The following is an 18504-nucleotide window of genomic DNA, read 5'->3' on the forward strand; positions in this document are numbered from 1 at the left end:
CCAGGTGGTGAAGTGGTCAAAGAAGGTGGTGGCTGGCCCTGGGGGGCGGTAGATGACAGCCAGTTGGAGGTTGGAGGGGGAGTAGATGCGCACAGAGTGCACCTCAAAAGAAGGGAGGGTAACAGAGGGTGGCAGTGGGATTGGAGTGAAGGAGCAGGTATCTGACAGGAGAAAACCAACTCCTCCGCCATGTTTGCTGCTGGGTGTGGGGGGTGTGAGAAAGGTGGAAGCCAAGATGGGAGGCCCCGGACTGGACCGCGATGCCCATCGGACCCAGATAGCAACGGGACCACCCCTGGGTGAGTGTAATCTAACCTGTTTTTCTTACCTTTCAGGATACATCGGGGGCTTATCTACAGTATTACAGAATCCTGTAGATAAGCCCCTGATGCCGGTGGCCTTAGCTCATATACAATTTTTGGGGTGACAGATTCCCTTTAAGTGCAAATTTTCTTGGTCTTTTCCAAAGGGGTGTGGCTCACAGGCTAATTATGTTGAACACCTTAAAGACACACCCCAGAGGAGCAGCAGTAATAAAATAAGAGCACAAACTGTTAATTTTTGACATAGTAATAGGTAATTTTTTTTATTTAAATGCCCTATCCTATTATTCTCAGAGAAGTCACAGCCAGAGATGTCTTTAAAGAACAGAGACTGGCGGCGGTCTCTCCTTTCACCATTGAATACATAAGCAAATTCAGATCGACATTCATTGAAATAGGATAGTCATCAACCTAAAAAGCATCGTATCCTCATATCGTCTGCAGCATGCTATGTATTGTCACACAAAGATGCTGCAGAAGTAAGATGATTAAAAATTTGAAATGAAAACCAATTATGAGATTTTTAGGTAAAAATGAATAAATTTCTGTAAAATAAATTCCCTCAAAGTTATCTGTAATTCGAGCTTGAGCTAATGTTATTCTCCTTCCTTCCTGTAAAACATCTACAGATATTGGTACAGGTTCAGAAAATATAACATGTGCCTTAGTCTTTGATATTTACGTGCTACCTCTTTGTTAGTTTATATTGAAAATTCCACTTGCAAGAAAATTTAAAGTAATAAGTAATAGTCACTTTTTAAAAAGTGCAAAACTATCAAAGGGGAAACACTTTTTTTTTCAACCATCACTTTTCATTAACGAGATCAAAGGAAACCTCGGGGCATAAAGTTTGGGATTTCAACAAACGCATCAGCAATTTGAAAACACTTAGAGATAAATTGTTCCTGTTACGGACTAAGACAAAATTGGTGACTTTAGTCATAGTTGTGCCCCGGGCTCCTGTGATGAACTCGAAGCTTCTTTTAATCTTTTTTTCCTGTAACATTTTGATGATTACACGGAAAAATTTTATTTCTCTTGAAATGTTTATTTTGACTGCAACATTATGTATCACATGTAAAAATTAGAGAGAAAATGTAAATGATTGCTCACAGTAAATCAGCATTTACTTGATTAATTCTCAAAATGTTAATTGCTGCTAGAAGAGACATCTTTAAATGTAGTGTGAACATCATAGATTGTTAAGTACTATAAGTAATATAATACTGCCCCATGTACAAGAATATACTATAATACTGCTCCTATGTACAGGAATATAACTACTGTAATACTGCTCCTATGTACAAGAATATAACTACTGTAATACTGCTCCTATGTACAAGAATATAACTACTATAATACTGACCCCTATGTACAAGAATATAACTACTATAGTACTGCTCCTATGTACAAGAATATAACTACTATAATACTGCCCCTATGTACAAGAATATAACTACTATAATACTGCTCCTATGTACAAGAATATAACTACTATAATACTGCCCCTATGTAAAAGAATATAACTACTATAATACTGCCCCTATGTACAAGAATATAACTACTATAATACTGCTCCCTATGTAAAAGAATATAACTACTATAATACTGCCCCTATGTACAAGAATATAACTACTATAGTACTGCCCCTATGTACAAGAATATAACTACTATAATACTGCCCCTATGTACAAGAATATAACTACTATAATACTGCCCCTATGTACAAGAATATAACTACTATAGTACTGCCCCTATGTACAAGAATATAACTACTATAATACTGCCCCTATGTAAAAGAATATAACTACTATAATACTGCCCCTATGTACAAGAATATAACTACTATAGTACTGCTCCTATGTACAAGAATATAACTACTATAATACTGCCCCTATGTACAAGAATATAACTACTATAATACTGCCCCTATGTACAAGAATATAACTACTATAATACTGCCCCTATGTAAAAGAATATAACTACTATAATACTGCCCCTATGTACAAGAATATAACTACTATAATACTGCCCTTATGTAAAAGAATATAACTACTATAATACTGCTCCTATGTACAAGAATATAACTACTGTAATACTGCTCTTATGTACAAGAATATAACTGCTATAATACTGCTCTTATGTACAAGAATATAACTACTATAATACTGCTCCTATGTACAAGAATATAACTACTATAATACTGCTCCTATATACAAGAATATAACTACTATAATACTGCTCCCTATGTACAAGAATATAACTACTATAATACTGCCCCCTATGTACAAGAATATAACTACTATAATACTGCCCCCTATGTACAAGAATATAACTACTGTAATACTGCTCCTATGTACAAGAATATAACTACTGTAATACTGCTCTTATGTACAAGAATATAACTGCTATAATACTCCTCCTATATGGAAGAATATAACTACTATAATACTGCCCCTATGTACAAGAATATAACTACTATAATACTGCCCCTATGTACAAGAATATAACTACTATAATACTGCTCCTATATACAAGAATATAACTACTATAATACTGCTCCTATATACAAGAATATAACTACTATAATACTGCCCCTATGTACAAGAATATAACTACTATAATACTGCCCCTATGTACAAGAATATAACTACTATAATACTGCTCCTATGTACAAGAATATAACTACTATAATACTGCTCCTATGTACAAGCATATAACTACTATAACACTGCCCCTATGTAAAAGAATATAACTACAATAATACTGCCCCTATGTGCAAGAATATAACTACTATAATACTGCTCCTATGTACAAGAATATAACTACTATAATACTGCCCCTATGTACAAGAATATAACTACTATAATACTGCCCCTATGTACAAGAATATAACTACTATAATACTGCTCCTATATACAAGAATATAACTACTATAACACTGCCCCTATGTAAAAGAATATAACTACTATAATACTGCCCCTATGTACAAGAATATAACTACTATAATACTGCCCCTATGTACAAGAATATAACTACTATAATTCTGCTCCTACAGTACAGACCAAAAGTTTGGACACACCTCCTCATTTAAATATTTTTCTGTATTTTCATGACTATGAAAATTGTACATTCACACTGAAGGCATCAAAACTATGAATTAACACATGTGGAATTATATACTTAACAAAAAAGTGTGAAACAACTGAAATTATGTCTTATATTCTAGGATCTTCAAAGTAGCCACCTTTTGCTTTGATGACTGCTTTGCACACTCTTGGCATTCTATTGATGAGCTTCAAGAGGTAGTCACCGGGAATGGTTTTCACTTCACAGGTGTGCCCTGTCAGGTTTAATAAGTGGGATTTCTTGCCTTATAAATGGGGTTGGGACCATCAGTTGTGTTGTGCAGAAGTCTGGTGGATACACAGCTGATAGTCCTACTGAATAGACTGTTAGAATTTGTATTATAGCAAGAAAAAAGCAGCTAAGTAAAGAAAATCGAGTGGCCATCATTACTTTAAGAAATTAAGGTCAGTCAGTCCAAAAAATTGGGAAAACTTTGAAAGGGTCCCCAAGTGCAGTTGCAAAAAACATCAAGCGCTAGAAAGAAACTGGCTCACATGAGGACCGCCCCAGGAAAGGAAGACCAAGAGTCACCTCTGCTTCTGAGGATGTTTATCCGAGTCACCAGCCTCCGAAATCGCAGGTTAACAGCAGCTCAGATTAGAGACCAGGTCAATGCCACACAGAGTTCTAGCAGCAGACACATCTCTACAACAACTGTTAAGAGGAGACTTTGCGCAGCAGGCCTTCATGGTAAAATAGCTGATAGGAAACCACAGCTAAGGACAGGCAACAAACAGAAGAGACTTGTTTGGGCTAAAGAACACAAGGAATGGACATTAGACCAGTGGAAATCTGTGCTTCGGTCTGATGAGTCCAAATTTGAGATCTTTGGCTCCAACCACCGCGTCTTTGTGCGACGCAGAAAAGGTAAACGGACGCACTCTACATGCCTGGTTCCCACCGTGAAGCATGGAGGAGGAGGTGTGATGGTGTGGGGGTGCTTTGCTGGTGACACTGTTGGGGATTTATTCAAAATTGAAGGCATACTGAACCAGCATGGCTACCACAGCATCTTGCAGCGGCATGCTATTCCATCCGGTTTGTGTTCAGTTGGACCATCATTTATTTTTCAACAGGACAATGACCCCAAACACACCTCCAGGCTGTGTAAGGGCTATTTGACCAAGAAGGAGAGTGATGGGGTGCTACGCCAGATGACCTGGCCTCCACAGTCACCAGACCTGAACGCAATCGAGATGGTTTGGGGTGAGCTGGACCGCAGAGTGAAGGCAAAAGGGCCAACAAGTGCTAAGCATCTCTGAGAACTCCTTCAAGATTGTTGGAAGACCATTTCCAGTGACTACCTCTTGAAGCTCATCAAGAGAATGCCAAGAGTGTGCAAAGCAGTCATCAAAGCAAAAGGTGGCTACTTTGAAGAACCTTGAACATAAGACATATTTTCAGTTTTTTCACACTTTTTTGTTAAGTATATAATTCCACATGTGTTAATTCATAGTTTTGATGCCTTCAGTGTGAATTTACCAATTTTAATAGTCATGAAAATACAGAAAAATCTTTAAATGAGAAGGTGTGTCCAAACTTTTGGTCTGTACTGTATGTACAAGAATATAACTACTGTAATACTGCTCCTATGTACAAGACTATAACTACTATAATACTGCCCCTATGTACAAGAATATAACTACTATAATACTGCTCCTATGTACAAGAATATAACTACTACTAGCTATTGAACCCGTTCTACGCCCGGGTGGCGAGCATTTATATTGGTATATGGTCTCCATCCTGGTATGTGCTGCTCCCATCTTGCTCTCCCATCCTGTCATGTGTTGCTCCATCCTGTGCCCCCATCCTGTCATGTGCTGCTCCACAGTGCCATGTGCTGCTCCATCCTGCGCCCCCATCCTGTCATGTGCTGCTCCACCGTGCCATGTGCTGCTCCATCCTGCGCCCCATCCTGTCATGTGCTGCTCCACCGTGTCATGTGCTGCTCCATCCTGCGCCCCCATCCTGTCATGTGCTGCTCCACCGTGCCATGTGCTGCTCCATCCTGCGCCCCATCCTGTCATGTGCTGCTCCACCGTGCCATGTGCTGCTCCATCCTGCGCCCCCATCCTGTCATGTGCTGCTCCACCGTGCCATGTGCTGCTCCATCCTGCGCCCCATCCTGTCATGTGCTGCTCCACCGTGTCATGTGCTGCTCCATCCTGCATCCCCATCCTGTCATGTGCTCCCATCCTGCGCCCCCATCCTATCACGTTCTGCTCCATCCTGCGCCCCCATCATTGCGGGCGGCTGTGCGGAGTGCGGGCGGCTGTGCTGAGTGCGGGCGGCTGTGCTGAGTGCGGGCGGCTGTGCTGAGTGCGGGCAGCTGTGCTGAATGCGGGCGGCTGTGCTGAGTGCGGGCGGCTGTGCTGAGTGCGGGCGGCTGTGCTGAGTGCGGGCGGCTGTGCTGAGTGCGGGCGGCTGTGCTGAGTGTGGGCGGCTGTGCGTGGCGCTGCTGGGTGCGGGCGGCTGTGGGTGGCTGTGCTGGGTGCGGTGGCTGTGCTGGGTGCAGCGGCTGTGTGTGGCTGTGGGCGGCGGTTGTGCTGGGTGCGGCGGCTGTGTGCGGCTGTGCTGGGTGTGGCGGCTGTGCTGGGTGCGGTGGCTGTGGGTGGCTGTGCTGGGTGCAGCGGCTGTGCGTGGCTCTAGGCAGCTGTGCGTGGCTGTGGGCGGCTGTGCTGGGTGTGGCGGCTGTGCTGGGTGCGGTGGCTGTGGGTGGCTGTGCTGGGTGCAGCGGCTGTGCGTGGCTCTAGGCAGCTGTGCGTGGCTGTGGGCGGCTGTGCGTGGCTGTGCTGGGTGCGGCGGCTGTGGACGGCTGTGCTGGGTGCGGTGGCTGTGCTGGGTGCGGCGGCTGTGTGTGGCTGTGCTGGGTGCAGCGGCTGTGCTGGGTGCGGCGTCTGTGCTGGGTGCGGCGGCTGTGCTGGGTGCGGCGGCTGTGCGTGGCTGTAGGCGGCTGTGCGTGGCTGTGGGCGGCTGTGCTGGGTGCGGTGGCTGTGCTGGGTGCGGCGGCTGTGGACGGCTGTGCTGGGTGCGGTGGCTGTGCTGGGTGCGGCGGCTGTGCGTGGCTGTGGGCGGCTGTGCTGGGTGCGGTGGCTGTGCTGGGTGCGGCGGCTGTGCGTGGCCATACCTCCCAACTTTTGAAGATGGGAAAGAGGGACAAAGTTAGCGGCGCGCAACGCGCGTCGCGGCAAATTTTAGGCCACGCCTCTGACCACACCCATTCATAACTAGTCACACCCATATCCACGTCCCAACCACACCCATTTAGCACTGCTGATCACACTGTTTCATATACAATAATTATAAACAAAAAAATATGACCGCACATGATGCTCCATACTGTATAATGACCGCACATGATGCTCCATACTGTAAAATGACTGCACATGATGCTCCATACTGTATATTGGCCGCACATGATGCTCCATACTGTATATTGGCCGCACATGATGCTCCATACTGTATATTGGCTGCACATGATGCTCCATACTGTATAATGACCCCACATGATGCTCCATACTGTATATTGGCTGCACATGATGCTCCATACTGTATAATGACCACACATGATGCTCCATACTGTATAATGACCTCACATGATGCTCCATACTGTATAATGACCGCACATGATGCTCCATTCTGTATAATGACCACACATGATGCTCCATACTGTAAAATGACCGCACATGATGCTCCATACTGTATATTGGCCGCACATGATGCTCCATACTGTATATTAGCTGCACATGATGCTCCATACTGTATATTGGCTGCACATGATACTTCGTACCATATAATGACCACACATAGCTACTCCTACACACGCGGCTGCGCTCCTTACACTTTGCACACACGGCTCCTCTCCATACACCTCGCACAGACACGGCTCCACTCCATACACCTCGCACACAGACGGCTCCGCTAAATACACCTCACACACACGGCTCCGCTCCTTACACCTCGCACACACGGCTCTGCTCCATACACCTCGTACACACACAGCTCCGCTCCGTACACCTCGTACACATGGCTCCGCTCCATACACCTCGCACACACACCGCTCCGCTCCATACACCTCGCACACACACGGCTCCGCTCCGTACACCTCGCACACACACTGCTCCGCTCCGTACATCTCATACACACGCGGCTCCGCTCCGTACACCTCGTACACACACGGCTCCGCTCCGTACACCTCATACACACACGGCTCCGCTCCGTACACCTCGTACACACACGGCTCCGCTCCATACACCTCATACACACACGGCTCCATTCTGTACACCTCACGCACACACGGCTCCGCTAAATACACCTCGCACACACACCTTAATTGTGCCATGATTTGCTGTCTCATTATAGCACATGATGATAGTGTCAGACTGTCACAGGGGCTTTGGCTTTGCCCTTTTTTGTGTGGGGAAAAAAAGCAGCCACAATAGCGTCGTCACCCTCTCCTCCTCTGAAATGCACTGACTGGAGTGTCAGTGAGTCATCGATCTGTGAGCACTGAGCAGCCGAGGCAAACAGGGAGGCTGTGAGTGTCCATCCCTCCCTGCTCAGCCCCAGACTCATTCCACGCACGATTTATACTAGCAGGCATTATCAGCAGTCCACACTGGTCGGCTGGCAGTTGCTTACATTGCCGCCGGCACCCAGGCTCTGCTGTTACATACCTCAAACTAGAAGTGTCTCTCTCCCTCTCTGAACAGTGACGCTGGGAGACTCAGGAACATACGGGGAAGGGGCGTGGCCTAACAAAAGGGAGCGTGGCGGAGTTTCTCCTGCTCTGTGTCCGGGACCACAGCATGAAATCCGGGACAATCCCGCACAATGAGGGACGGTTGGGAGCTATGGCGTGGCTGTGCTGGGTGCGGTGGCTGTGGTGGGTGCGGTGGCTGTGGTGGGTGCGGTGGCTGTGGACATAAGTGGCGTAAGTAACAAATAGCTGTGGCATGAAGTGCCACAGCCTCATAGCACAGCAATTTGTTACTTGCGGAGGGTGAGTATACTTACCTGTCCCGTTCCACCGACGCCATTCCGGGCCATGAATATCCCCCTGCTCCCGGAATCGGCGTCTGCGCAGTCCGCGCTTTCCGGCGCCATTTTCTTGAAGACACATTGCAGTGTGTCTTCAAGAAAATGGCGCCGGAAAGCGCGGACTGCGCAGGCCCCTTTTCTGGCACCAGGAGGACAGATTTTCTGTGTCCTCCTGGTGCCGGAAAAGGACAGATTTTCTGTGTCCTCCTGGTGCCGGAAAAGGCGCCTGCGCAGTCTGCGCTTTCCGGCGCCATTTTCTTGAAGACACACTGCAATGTGTCTTCAAGAAAATGGCGCCGGAAAGCGCGGACTGCGCAGGCGCCGATTCCGGGAGCAGGGGGATATTCATGGCCCGGAATGGCGTCGGTGGAACGGGACAGGTAAGTATACTCACCCTCCGCCTCCTGGCTCGTCCCTGTTTCTCTGTTGGAGATCGCGGTGTGCGTTCAGCGCTTACGCATACCGCGATCTCCTGGGAGCGTCGCTCTGTGGGGTCCAGACTGCGCCGGCACTTGCGCTTGCGCAGTCTATAAAGGCTTCGGACAGAGTGACGCTCCCAGCGTTATATTATAGATAATACTGCCCCCTATGTACAAGAATATAACTACTATAATACTGCTCCTATGTACAAGAATATAACTACTATAATACTGCTCCTATGTACAAGAATATAACTACTATAATACTGCTCCTGTGTACAAGAATATAACTACTATAATACTGCTCCTATATACAGAATATAACTACTATAATACTGCCCCTATGTACAAGAATATAACTATTATAATACAGCCCCTATGTACAAGAATATAACTACTATAATACTGCTCCTATGTACAAGAATATAACTACTATAATACTGCTCCCATGTACAAGAATATAACTACTATAATAATACTCCTATGTACAAGAATATAACTATTATAATACAGCCCCTATGTACAAGAATATAACTACTATAATACTGCCCCTATGTACAAGAATAAAACTATAATACTGCTCCTATGTACAAGAATATAACTACTATAATACTACTCCTATGTACAAGAATATAACTATTATAATACAGCCCCTATGTACAAGAATATAACTACTATAATACTGCCCCTATGTACAAGAATATAACTACTATAATACTGCTCCCATGTACAAGAATATAACTACTATAATACTGCCCCTATGTACAAGAATTAAACTATAATACTGCCCCTATGTACAAGAATATAACTACTATAGTACTGCCCCTATGTACAAGAATATAACTACTATAATACTGCCCCCTATGTACAAGATTATAACTACTATAATACTGCCCCTATGTACAAGAATATAACTACTATAATACTGCCCCTATGTACAAGTAAATAACTACTATAATACTGCCCCTATGTACAAGAATATAACTACTATAATACTGCCCCTATGTACAAGAATATAGCTACTATAATACTGCCCCTATGTACAAGAATAAAACTAATATAATTATGCCCCTATGTACAAGAATATAACTGCTATAATACTGCCCCTATGTACAGGAATATAACTACTATAATACTGCTCCTATGTACAAGAATATAACTACTATAATACTGCTCCTATGAACAAGAATATAACTACTATAATACTGCTCCTATGTACAAGAAGTTAACTACTATAATACTGCTCCTATGAACAAGAATATAACTACTATAATACTGCTCCTATGAACAAGAATATAACTACTATAATACTGCTCCTATGTACAAGAATATAACTACTATAATACTGCTCCTATGTACAAGAATATAACTACTATAATACTGCTCCTATATACAAGAATATAACTACTATAATACTGCCCCTATGTACAAGAATATAACTACTATAATATTGTCTCTATGTACAAGAATATAACTACTATAATACTGCTCCTATGAACAACAATATAACTACTATAATACTGCTCCTATGAACAAGAATATAACTACTATAATACTGCTCCTATGTACAAGAATATAACTACTATAATACTGCTCCTATGTACAAGAATATAACTACTATAATACTGCTCCTATATACAAGAATATAACTACTATAATACTGCCCCTATGTACAAGAATATAACTACTATAATACTGCGCCTATGAACAAGAATATAACTACTATAATACTGCTCCTATGTATAAGAATATAACTACTATAATACTGCCCCTATGTACAAGAATATAACTACTATAATATTGTCCCTATGTACAAGAATATAACTACTATAATATTGCCCCATATACAAGAATATAACTACTATAATACTGCTCCTATGAACAAGAATATAACTACTATAATACTGCTCCTATGTATAAGAATATAACTACTATAATACTGCCCCTATGTACAAGAATATAACTACTATAATATTGTCCCTATGTACAAGAATATAACTACTATAATATTGCCCCATATACAAGAATATAACTACTATAATACTGCTCCTATGAACAAGAATATAACTACTATAATACTGCTCCTATGTATAAGAATATAACTACTATAATACTGCCCCTATGTACAAGAATATAACTACTATAATACTGCTCCTATGTACAAGAATATAACTACTATAATACTACTCCTATGTACAAGAATATAACTATTATAATACAGCCCCTATGTACAAGAATATAACTACTATAATACTCCTATGTATAAGAATATAACTACTATAATATTGTCCCTATGTACAAGAATATAACTACTATAATATTGCCCCATATACAAGAATATAACTACTATAATACTGCTCCTATGAACAAGAATATAACTACTATAATACTGCTCCTATGTATAAGAATATAACTACTATAATACTGCCCCTATGTACAAGAATATAACTACTATAATACTGCTCCTATGTACAAGAATATAACTACTATAATACTACTCCTATGTACAAGAATATAACTATTATAATACAGCCCCTATGTACAAGAATATAACTACTATAATACTCCTATGTATAAGAATATAACTACTATAATACTCCTATGTATAAGAATATAACTACTATAATACTGCCCCTATGTACAAGAATATAACTACTATAATACTGCCCCTATGTACAAGAATATAACTACTATAATACTGCTCCCATGTACAAGAATATAACTACTATAATACTGCCCCTATGTACAAGAATTAAACTATAATACTGCCCCTATGTACAAGAATATAACTACTATAGTACTGCCCCTATGTACAAGAATATAACTACTATAATACTGCCCCCTATGTACAAGATTATAACTACTATAATACTGCCCCTATGTACAAGAATATAACTACTATAATACTGCCCCTATGTACAAGTAAATAACTACTATAATACTGCCCCTATGTACAAGAATATAACTACTATAATACTGCCCCTATGTACAAGAATATAGCTACTATAATACTGCCCCTATGTACAAGAATAAAACTAATATAATTATGCCCCTATGTACAAGAATATAACTGCTATAATACTGCCCCTATGTACAGGAATATAACTACTATAATACTGCTCCTATGTACAAGAATATAACTACTATAATACTGCTCCTATGAACAAGAATATAACTACTATAATACTGCTCCTATGAACAAGAATATAACTACTATAATACTGCTCCTATGTACAAGAATATAACTACTATAATACTGCTCCTATGTACAAGAATATAACTACTATAATACTGCTCCTATATACAAGAATATAACTACTATAATACTGCCCCTATGTACAAGAATATAACTACTATAATATTGTCTCTATGTACAAGAATATAACTACTATAATACTGCTCCTATGAACAACAATATAACTACTATAATACTGCTCCTATGAACAAGAATATAACTACTATAATACTGCTCCTATGTACAAGAATATAACTACTATAATACTGCTCCTATGTACAAGAATATAACTACTATAATACTGCTCCTATATACAAGAATATAACTACTATAATACTGCCCCTATGTACAAGAATATAACTACTATAATACTGCGCCTATGAACAAGAATATAACTACTATAATACTGCTCCTATGTATAAGAATATAACTACTATAATACTGCCCCTATGTACAAGAATATAACTACTATAATATTGTCCCTATGTACAAGAATATAACTACTATAATATTGCCCCATATACAAGAATATAACTACTATAATACTGCTCCTATGAACAAGAATATAACTACTATAATACTGCTCCTATGTATAAGAATATAACTACTATAATACTGCCCCTATGTACAAGAATATAACTACTATAATATTGTCCCTATGTACAAGAATATAACTACTATAATATTGCCCCATATACAAGAATATAACTACTATAATACTGCCCCTATATACAAGAATATAACTACTATAATACTGCCCCTATATACAAGAATATAACTGCTATAATACTGCTCCTATGAACAAGAGTATAACTACTATAAGGCTATGTGCACACGTTGAGTATTTGATTGCAGAAATTTCTGTAATGTTTCTGCATCTCTAGTAATTAATTGGGAAATCTGTAAATACGGAAGCAAAAACTCAGCATATCAGGAAACATTTTTATACCTGCTGCGTATAACTCAGCCATACTGACAGCTACTGACCAAACTTTTATACGTACTGCACTTGAGTTACTTAATATGCCGGGTGGTTTAGGCGGTACAATAGCTGCTTCTGGTTTGGCAGGATAGTACTGCTCTACCATATATCAGAATTTATTATAACAACTATTAGAGCAATACAAATATTTAGAGCAGTCGATCCCTGCTGGGATATATGCAGCGTCAGTACACCCTGATTACGGCCTCCTTGGCCGCTGATTCCTGATGAGCAATGATTTGGCTTTAATATTGTAAATTTGGAAACCTCTTATGATTTTGTTTTTAACAGCTGAAGAGACCCAGGACTCAGATTTGGCGCTTTCCTCTTGTGAAGTCGATCTACTACAGTCGAGCTGCCAAAATGGAACGTGCAGTCAGGCCGCCCTCTATTATACCGCAGTCATGGACTTCGTCACGGATGGGGACACGGTGACCAGCATCAAAGCTGACCCCATAGTTAGCTCCAATTTCCTGTGGAACGGTTATGCTCCAGAACCAATACAGGTGCTACAGTTATATACAACATTCTTGGTCTACATTTAAAGGGGCGCCGTGTACTGAACCTGACGTGTATAGTTTTGTAGTATTATATTATAACTCCCATCCATACATAGCTGGGAGATTCCTAAAATACCTGCTGCCACCACTAGAGGGAGCTTCAGAGCTTTCTGTAGACTCTTGTGCCTACAATTAGCTCCCCCTAGTGGCAGCTGAAGAAAACTGGAAATGTATAATTTTATTTAATCTATTTGCAGAACATTTTGATCTTTACATCAGAAAAACAGGGAGCCGACAAATATAAGGCCACAAATATAAAGTTGTATTTCAGCTCTATTTATTTTGCATTTAGATCACAGTGAAGGACATTTCTACGGCGTACTGCTATTCATTCACTGACCCCCATATCATCACATTCGATGGCAGGTAATATATGTTTCTGTTGTGTTATATGTGTGTTTTTTGTGATTGCCAGATAACCTCCTGCACTGGCTCTAGTGATGCACCCCGTGCACCCATAGACATTAATGGGCCCCAGGTTGTGAACGGGTCATGCCCCATGTCTGTATGTATGTCGGCTATACAGAAATTTGGTACAGAACCAACTAAAGTTTTAGAAAAAGTACAGTTGTAAAGTCCCTTTAGCGCCATCATCATGCATTGTGGACCCAGAGTGTAAGAACTGCAGTTCAGCTGGGTGGTGGGAGCGCTGCTCTGCAGGGAAAAACAGGGAAGACTCCATATTGTGAGATAGTCATATCCAGAGATGCTGCTTTTTAAAGTCCGCTTTGATGTCAAATGCACATGACTACTGCAGCCAATCACTGCCTTTTGTGCTGACGATAGCATGAAGCCGATGATGGGCTGCAGCGGTCATGTGATGTCATCATAGCATAGGGCATCAGATAGTCCCAGAGCTCTAACGATGGATATGACAGTTGAGTAACGATTTATTGTTTTCCTACAAGAAAAATCATCGATAAAGATTGTGCGCAAAGAAGGGACAGAACGGAGCTGCAGGAGTTTGGACAGGTTAAAAAAATGTATTTCTCTTTTGCAGATTTTACGATAATTTTAACAGCGGGACCTTTGTGCTGTATAAAAGTGCGTCTCGTGATTTCGAAGTTCACGTTCGTCAGTGGGACTGCGGAAGCGTCGACCACCCAGCGTCGTGTAACTGCGGCTTTGTGGCCAAAGACGGGGGAGATATTATCACGTTTGACATGTGCAGCGGGCAGCTCCACGAGTCCCAGCCTCACCTGGCCGTGAAGACTCAGGAATCATCGGAACCAAACTTCAGGATTACCGAGTCTTATCACGGGAGAAAGATGACGGTAGGTGCCCTAGGAAATAAAAGGCACAGCCAGAGAGTTACTGGTGGTAAAATGGTTAATATCAGGCTTACACTACCTATATTGTGGCCGTACAATGCCTCAACAATCAGGATACTGTCGGAGGACTCCGCTATTTATCCTTCTCATTCTAACTTCTCACTCTATCCCTCTAACCTCCCTGCTCCTCCTTTTATCTCCTTCGTACACATGACTTCACCCTATAAGACCTGCCCAACCATGGAACTGTTTAACCTATCCCTGGAAATCGTCCTAAAAGTCTTGGTCCCCTAGAGGCAACAGTAAAAAATACTAAAATACTCAGACCTTTCTCGTAAACTCCTATCTCCCAAAAACAACTTCTCTCAAACTTCCCCAAAATTCTAGAACTTAATCCCTCTCCCCCCATGAGAGACTCTAACTCTTTTGCGATTTCCTAAAACCTCTCTGTGTTCCTCCTCTTTCCTCTCGTTTCATATTAATGTTGCCCCAATCTTTGCAACTTTCTTGCTGACCTTCGTTAGATTCCTCAATCTTAAGCGGTTGTCCACTTTCGAGGACTAAGAACTAACCAAGAATCTGTGAGGAGATTTGTAACTCCTTCTCTTTCAGCTGATTTATGACCATAGAACCACATCAAAGACGAATGTGCAGGGAAAAAAAAGCCAATCTGTGCCAATGTCTAAGGAAATCTAATTGCAAACATTATTTTTAACCTCAAATACATGCATTCATATGAAAAAAAAAGTCCCCTAAAGGTGGAAAAACCATGTAAACAGTCCCTCGTAATACTACCTGTTACCTCTTCAAAACTCCTTAAAACTTCGGGCTTCAACCAAAAATATTATTTTAGTTGATGCCACTGCTCACACACAATCTCCTCTCCAAGTTGCCTCAATCCTGTAGAATTTCCTTTAAGAACTTCCACCATCTTCATCATAGAATCAGAGAAACCCAGAATGTTAGCGTTGGAAGGGACCTCCAGGGTCATCGTGTCCAACCCCCTGCACTAAACCATCTCATACAGATGTCTGTCCAGCCTCTGTTTGAAGACTTCCATTGAAGGAGAACTCACCACCTCTCGTGACAGACTGTTCCACTCATTGATCACCCTCAAAAATTTTTCTCTAATATCTAATCTGTATCTTCTCCCTTTCAGTTTCATTCCATGTTGATACAATCTCTTCAATCTCCACTCTTCCTAAACTTTTGCTGCCTACAGTCAGTCCTACATGCAAAATACTTAATTCACAGAAGTAAAGAATAATAATAAAGAATTATAACCTTTCTGCTTCTCAAAATCTTCCAAACTGCCCCAATCCTCAAGAGGTTCCTTCCTAATTCTATACTTCCACGATCTTTAACCCGTTCACAGTCATCGAAATCATACTTTTACCTTCTGTGGTTGATACATTCAGACTTTAGTGAAATCTGCTCCTATAATCTACCTTTCTTTTCTTCACCTCTCATTTACACTGAAAGAACATCTTCCAGGCTGCCCCAAAACTCTAGAAGTTTTTTCCTAACTCCTGACTTCAACTATTTTTTGTCATGACCCAACAGGGGTTGGTCCAGCAGACGGCACAACACTCAGAAACGGGATGGAAAAAAGGAAAGGAAAGCCCTAGCAATAGGGAATGAGGGATGAGCACCTCCTAAACAACAACCTGTGCCTATCCCTAAGCTCCCAAAATGCCCTATGTGGGTCCTTCCCCCTCCATCGTCACATGCCTAGTCCTTAGCTGTCACCTCACTATACCCTGGCTAGTGCACTGGTTGGCAAGGACGCTAGCCTCACCACTTTAGATGGTATCAACAAAGGGGGTAGTGACAAGCACGAGACAGACAGGTAACGGTACAACAAAAACTTAGCTCAAGCTTCTGCTGCAAGCTCCACACAGCAGAGGATATGGAACCAGAACCTCAAGAAGCTGATACACTGTTGGCTCCAGAGCACTCCCAACTCTTTAGGCTGGTCTCCAGAGAAAAACTCTATTCCCAACAGTCAGCTGATGCATCATGTGGTTATTTAAAGGATAGTCGGAGTGGTCACCACCCACTTCAGCAGACCAGCAACATCAGCTGACCAGCGTTGAGGACATTGCTCATTGATCTTCTGTGGCGTGTTTTTCGGCTGCGCAGCACAATTGCCCTGTGAACAATACACGCTTAGTAAAGGCCATAAAAATTAGCGCTATGTAAAACAAAACAACATGACTGATTTGAGAAAAAAAAACCAATAGAATACTCAGGGAGCAGCAAAAATAAAGTAAGAGCGAAACTGATCTTCACTTCAAAATTTCCTTTTTCCACACATAGAACTTCTTTCAAGCTTCTTTACCCCAGACTGCCACCGTTTTTAAACTGTTGACTCCATCCCTCAAAACTCTTATTTTAACTAGATTTTTTACTCGCTACAGTCCAGTCTAGGTGAAATTTGCTTCCTCCTCCCAATTTGTGTCTTTGCTTCCTAGATTTTTTTTTATCTTCGCCCATGACCTCTTAACCGCCAAGAGCAAGCGACACTACTCTGTTCTCCTCCTCCTCGACCTGTCGGCTGCCTTTGACACAGTGGACCATTCCCTATTATTACAGACCCTCTCATCCCTTGGCATCACAGACTTGGCCCTATCCTGGATCTCATCATACCTAACAGACCGGACATTCAGCGTCTCCCACTCACACACCACCTCCTCACCTCGCCCCCTATCTGTCGGAGTCCCACAAGGTTCAGTCCTAGGGCCCCTGCTCTTCTCCATTTACACCTTTGGCCTGGGACAGCTCATAGAATCTCATGGCTTTCAGTATCACCTCTATGCTGATGACACACAGATCTACATCTCTGGACCAGATATCACCTCCCTACTAACCAGAATCCCTCAATGTCTGTCCACTATTTCATCCTTCTTCTCCGCTAGATTTCTCAAACTTAACATGGACAAAACAGAATTCATCATCTTTCCCCCATCTCATGTGACCCACCCAACGAACCTATCCATTACAGTAAATGGCTGCCCACTCTCCCCAGTCCCACAAGCTCGCTGCCTCGGGGTTATCCTTGACGCTGATCTCTCCTTCAAACCACATATCCAAGCCCTTTCCACTTCCTGCCGACTTCAACTCAAAAATATTGCAAGAATCCGTTCATTCCTCAACCAAGAATCTGCAAAAACCCTAGTCCATGCCCTCATCATCTCTCGCCTTGACTACTGCAACCTCCTGCTCTGTGGCCTCCCCTCAAACACTCTCGCACCCCTCCAATCTATTCTAAACTCTGCTGCCCGACTAATCCACCTGTCCCCCCGCTATTCTCCGGCCTCTCCCCTCTGTCAATCCCTTCACTGGCTCCCCATTGCCCAGAGACTCCAGTACAAAACCCTAATCATGACGTACAAAGCCATCCACAACCTGTCTCCTCCTTACATCTGTGACCTCATCTCCCGGTACTTTCCTACACGCAACCTCCGATCCTCACAAGATCTCCTTCTCTACTCCCCTCTTATCTCCTCTTCCCACAATCGTATACAAGATTTCTCTCGCGT

At 42.1% G+C, this 18504-nt stretch overlaps 1 protein-coding gene across 2 annotated transcripts in view; it reads left to right on the forward strand.

The window, feature by feature from the left end:
- VWDE (von Willebrand factor D and EGF domains) overlaps positions 1-18504 on the forward strand; it is a 103042-nt gene that overhangs the window by 33924 nt on the left and 50614 nt on the right. For both annotated transcript variants that reach the window (XM_077268091.1, XM_077268092.1), the window contains 3 exons: positions 13423-13637; positions 13984-14057; positions 14692-14965. In XM_077268091.1, the coding sequence (XP_077124206.1) occupies positions 13423-13637; positions 13984-14057; positions 14692-14965 (563 nt within the window). The remainder of the gene's footprint in view (positions 1-13422; positions 13638-13983; positions 14058-14691; positions 14966-18504) is intronic.

The sequence above is a fragment of the Ranitomeya variabilis genome, chromosome 6 (genome assembly GCF_051348905.1).
Source record: "Ranitomeya variabilis isolate aRanVar5 chromosome 6, aRanVar5.hap1, whole genome shotgun sequence".
NCBI classification, from domain to species: domain Eukaryota; kingdom Metazoa; phylum Chordata; class Amphibia; order Anura; family Dendrobatidae; genus Ranitomeya; species Ranitomeya variabilis.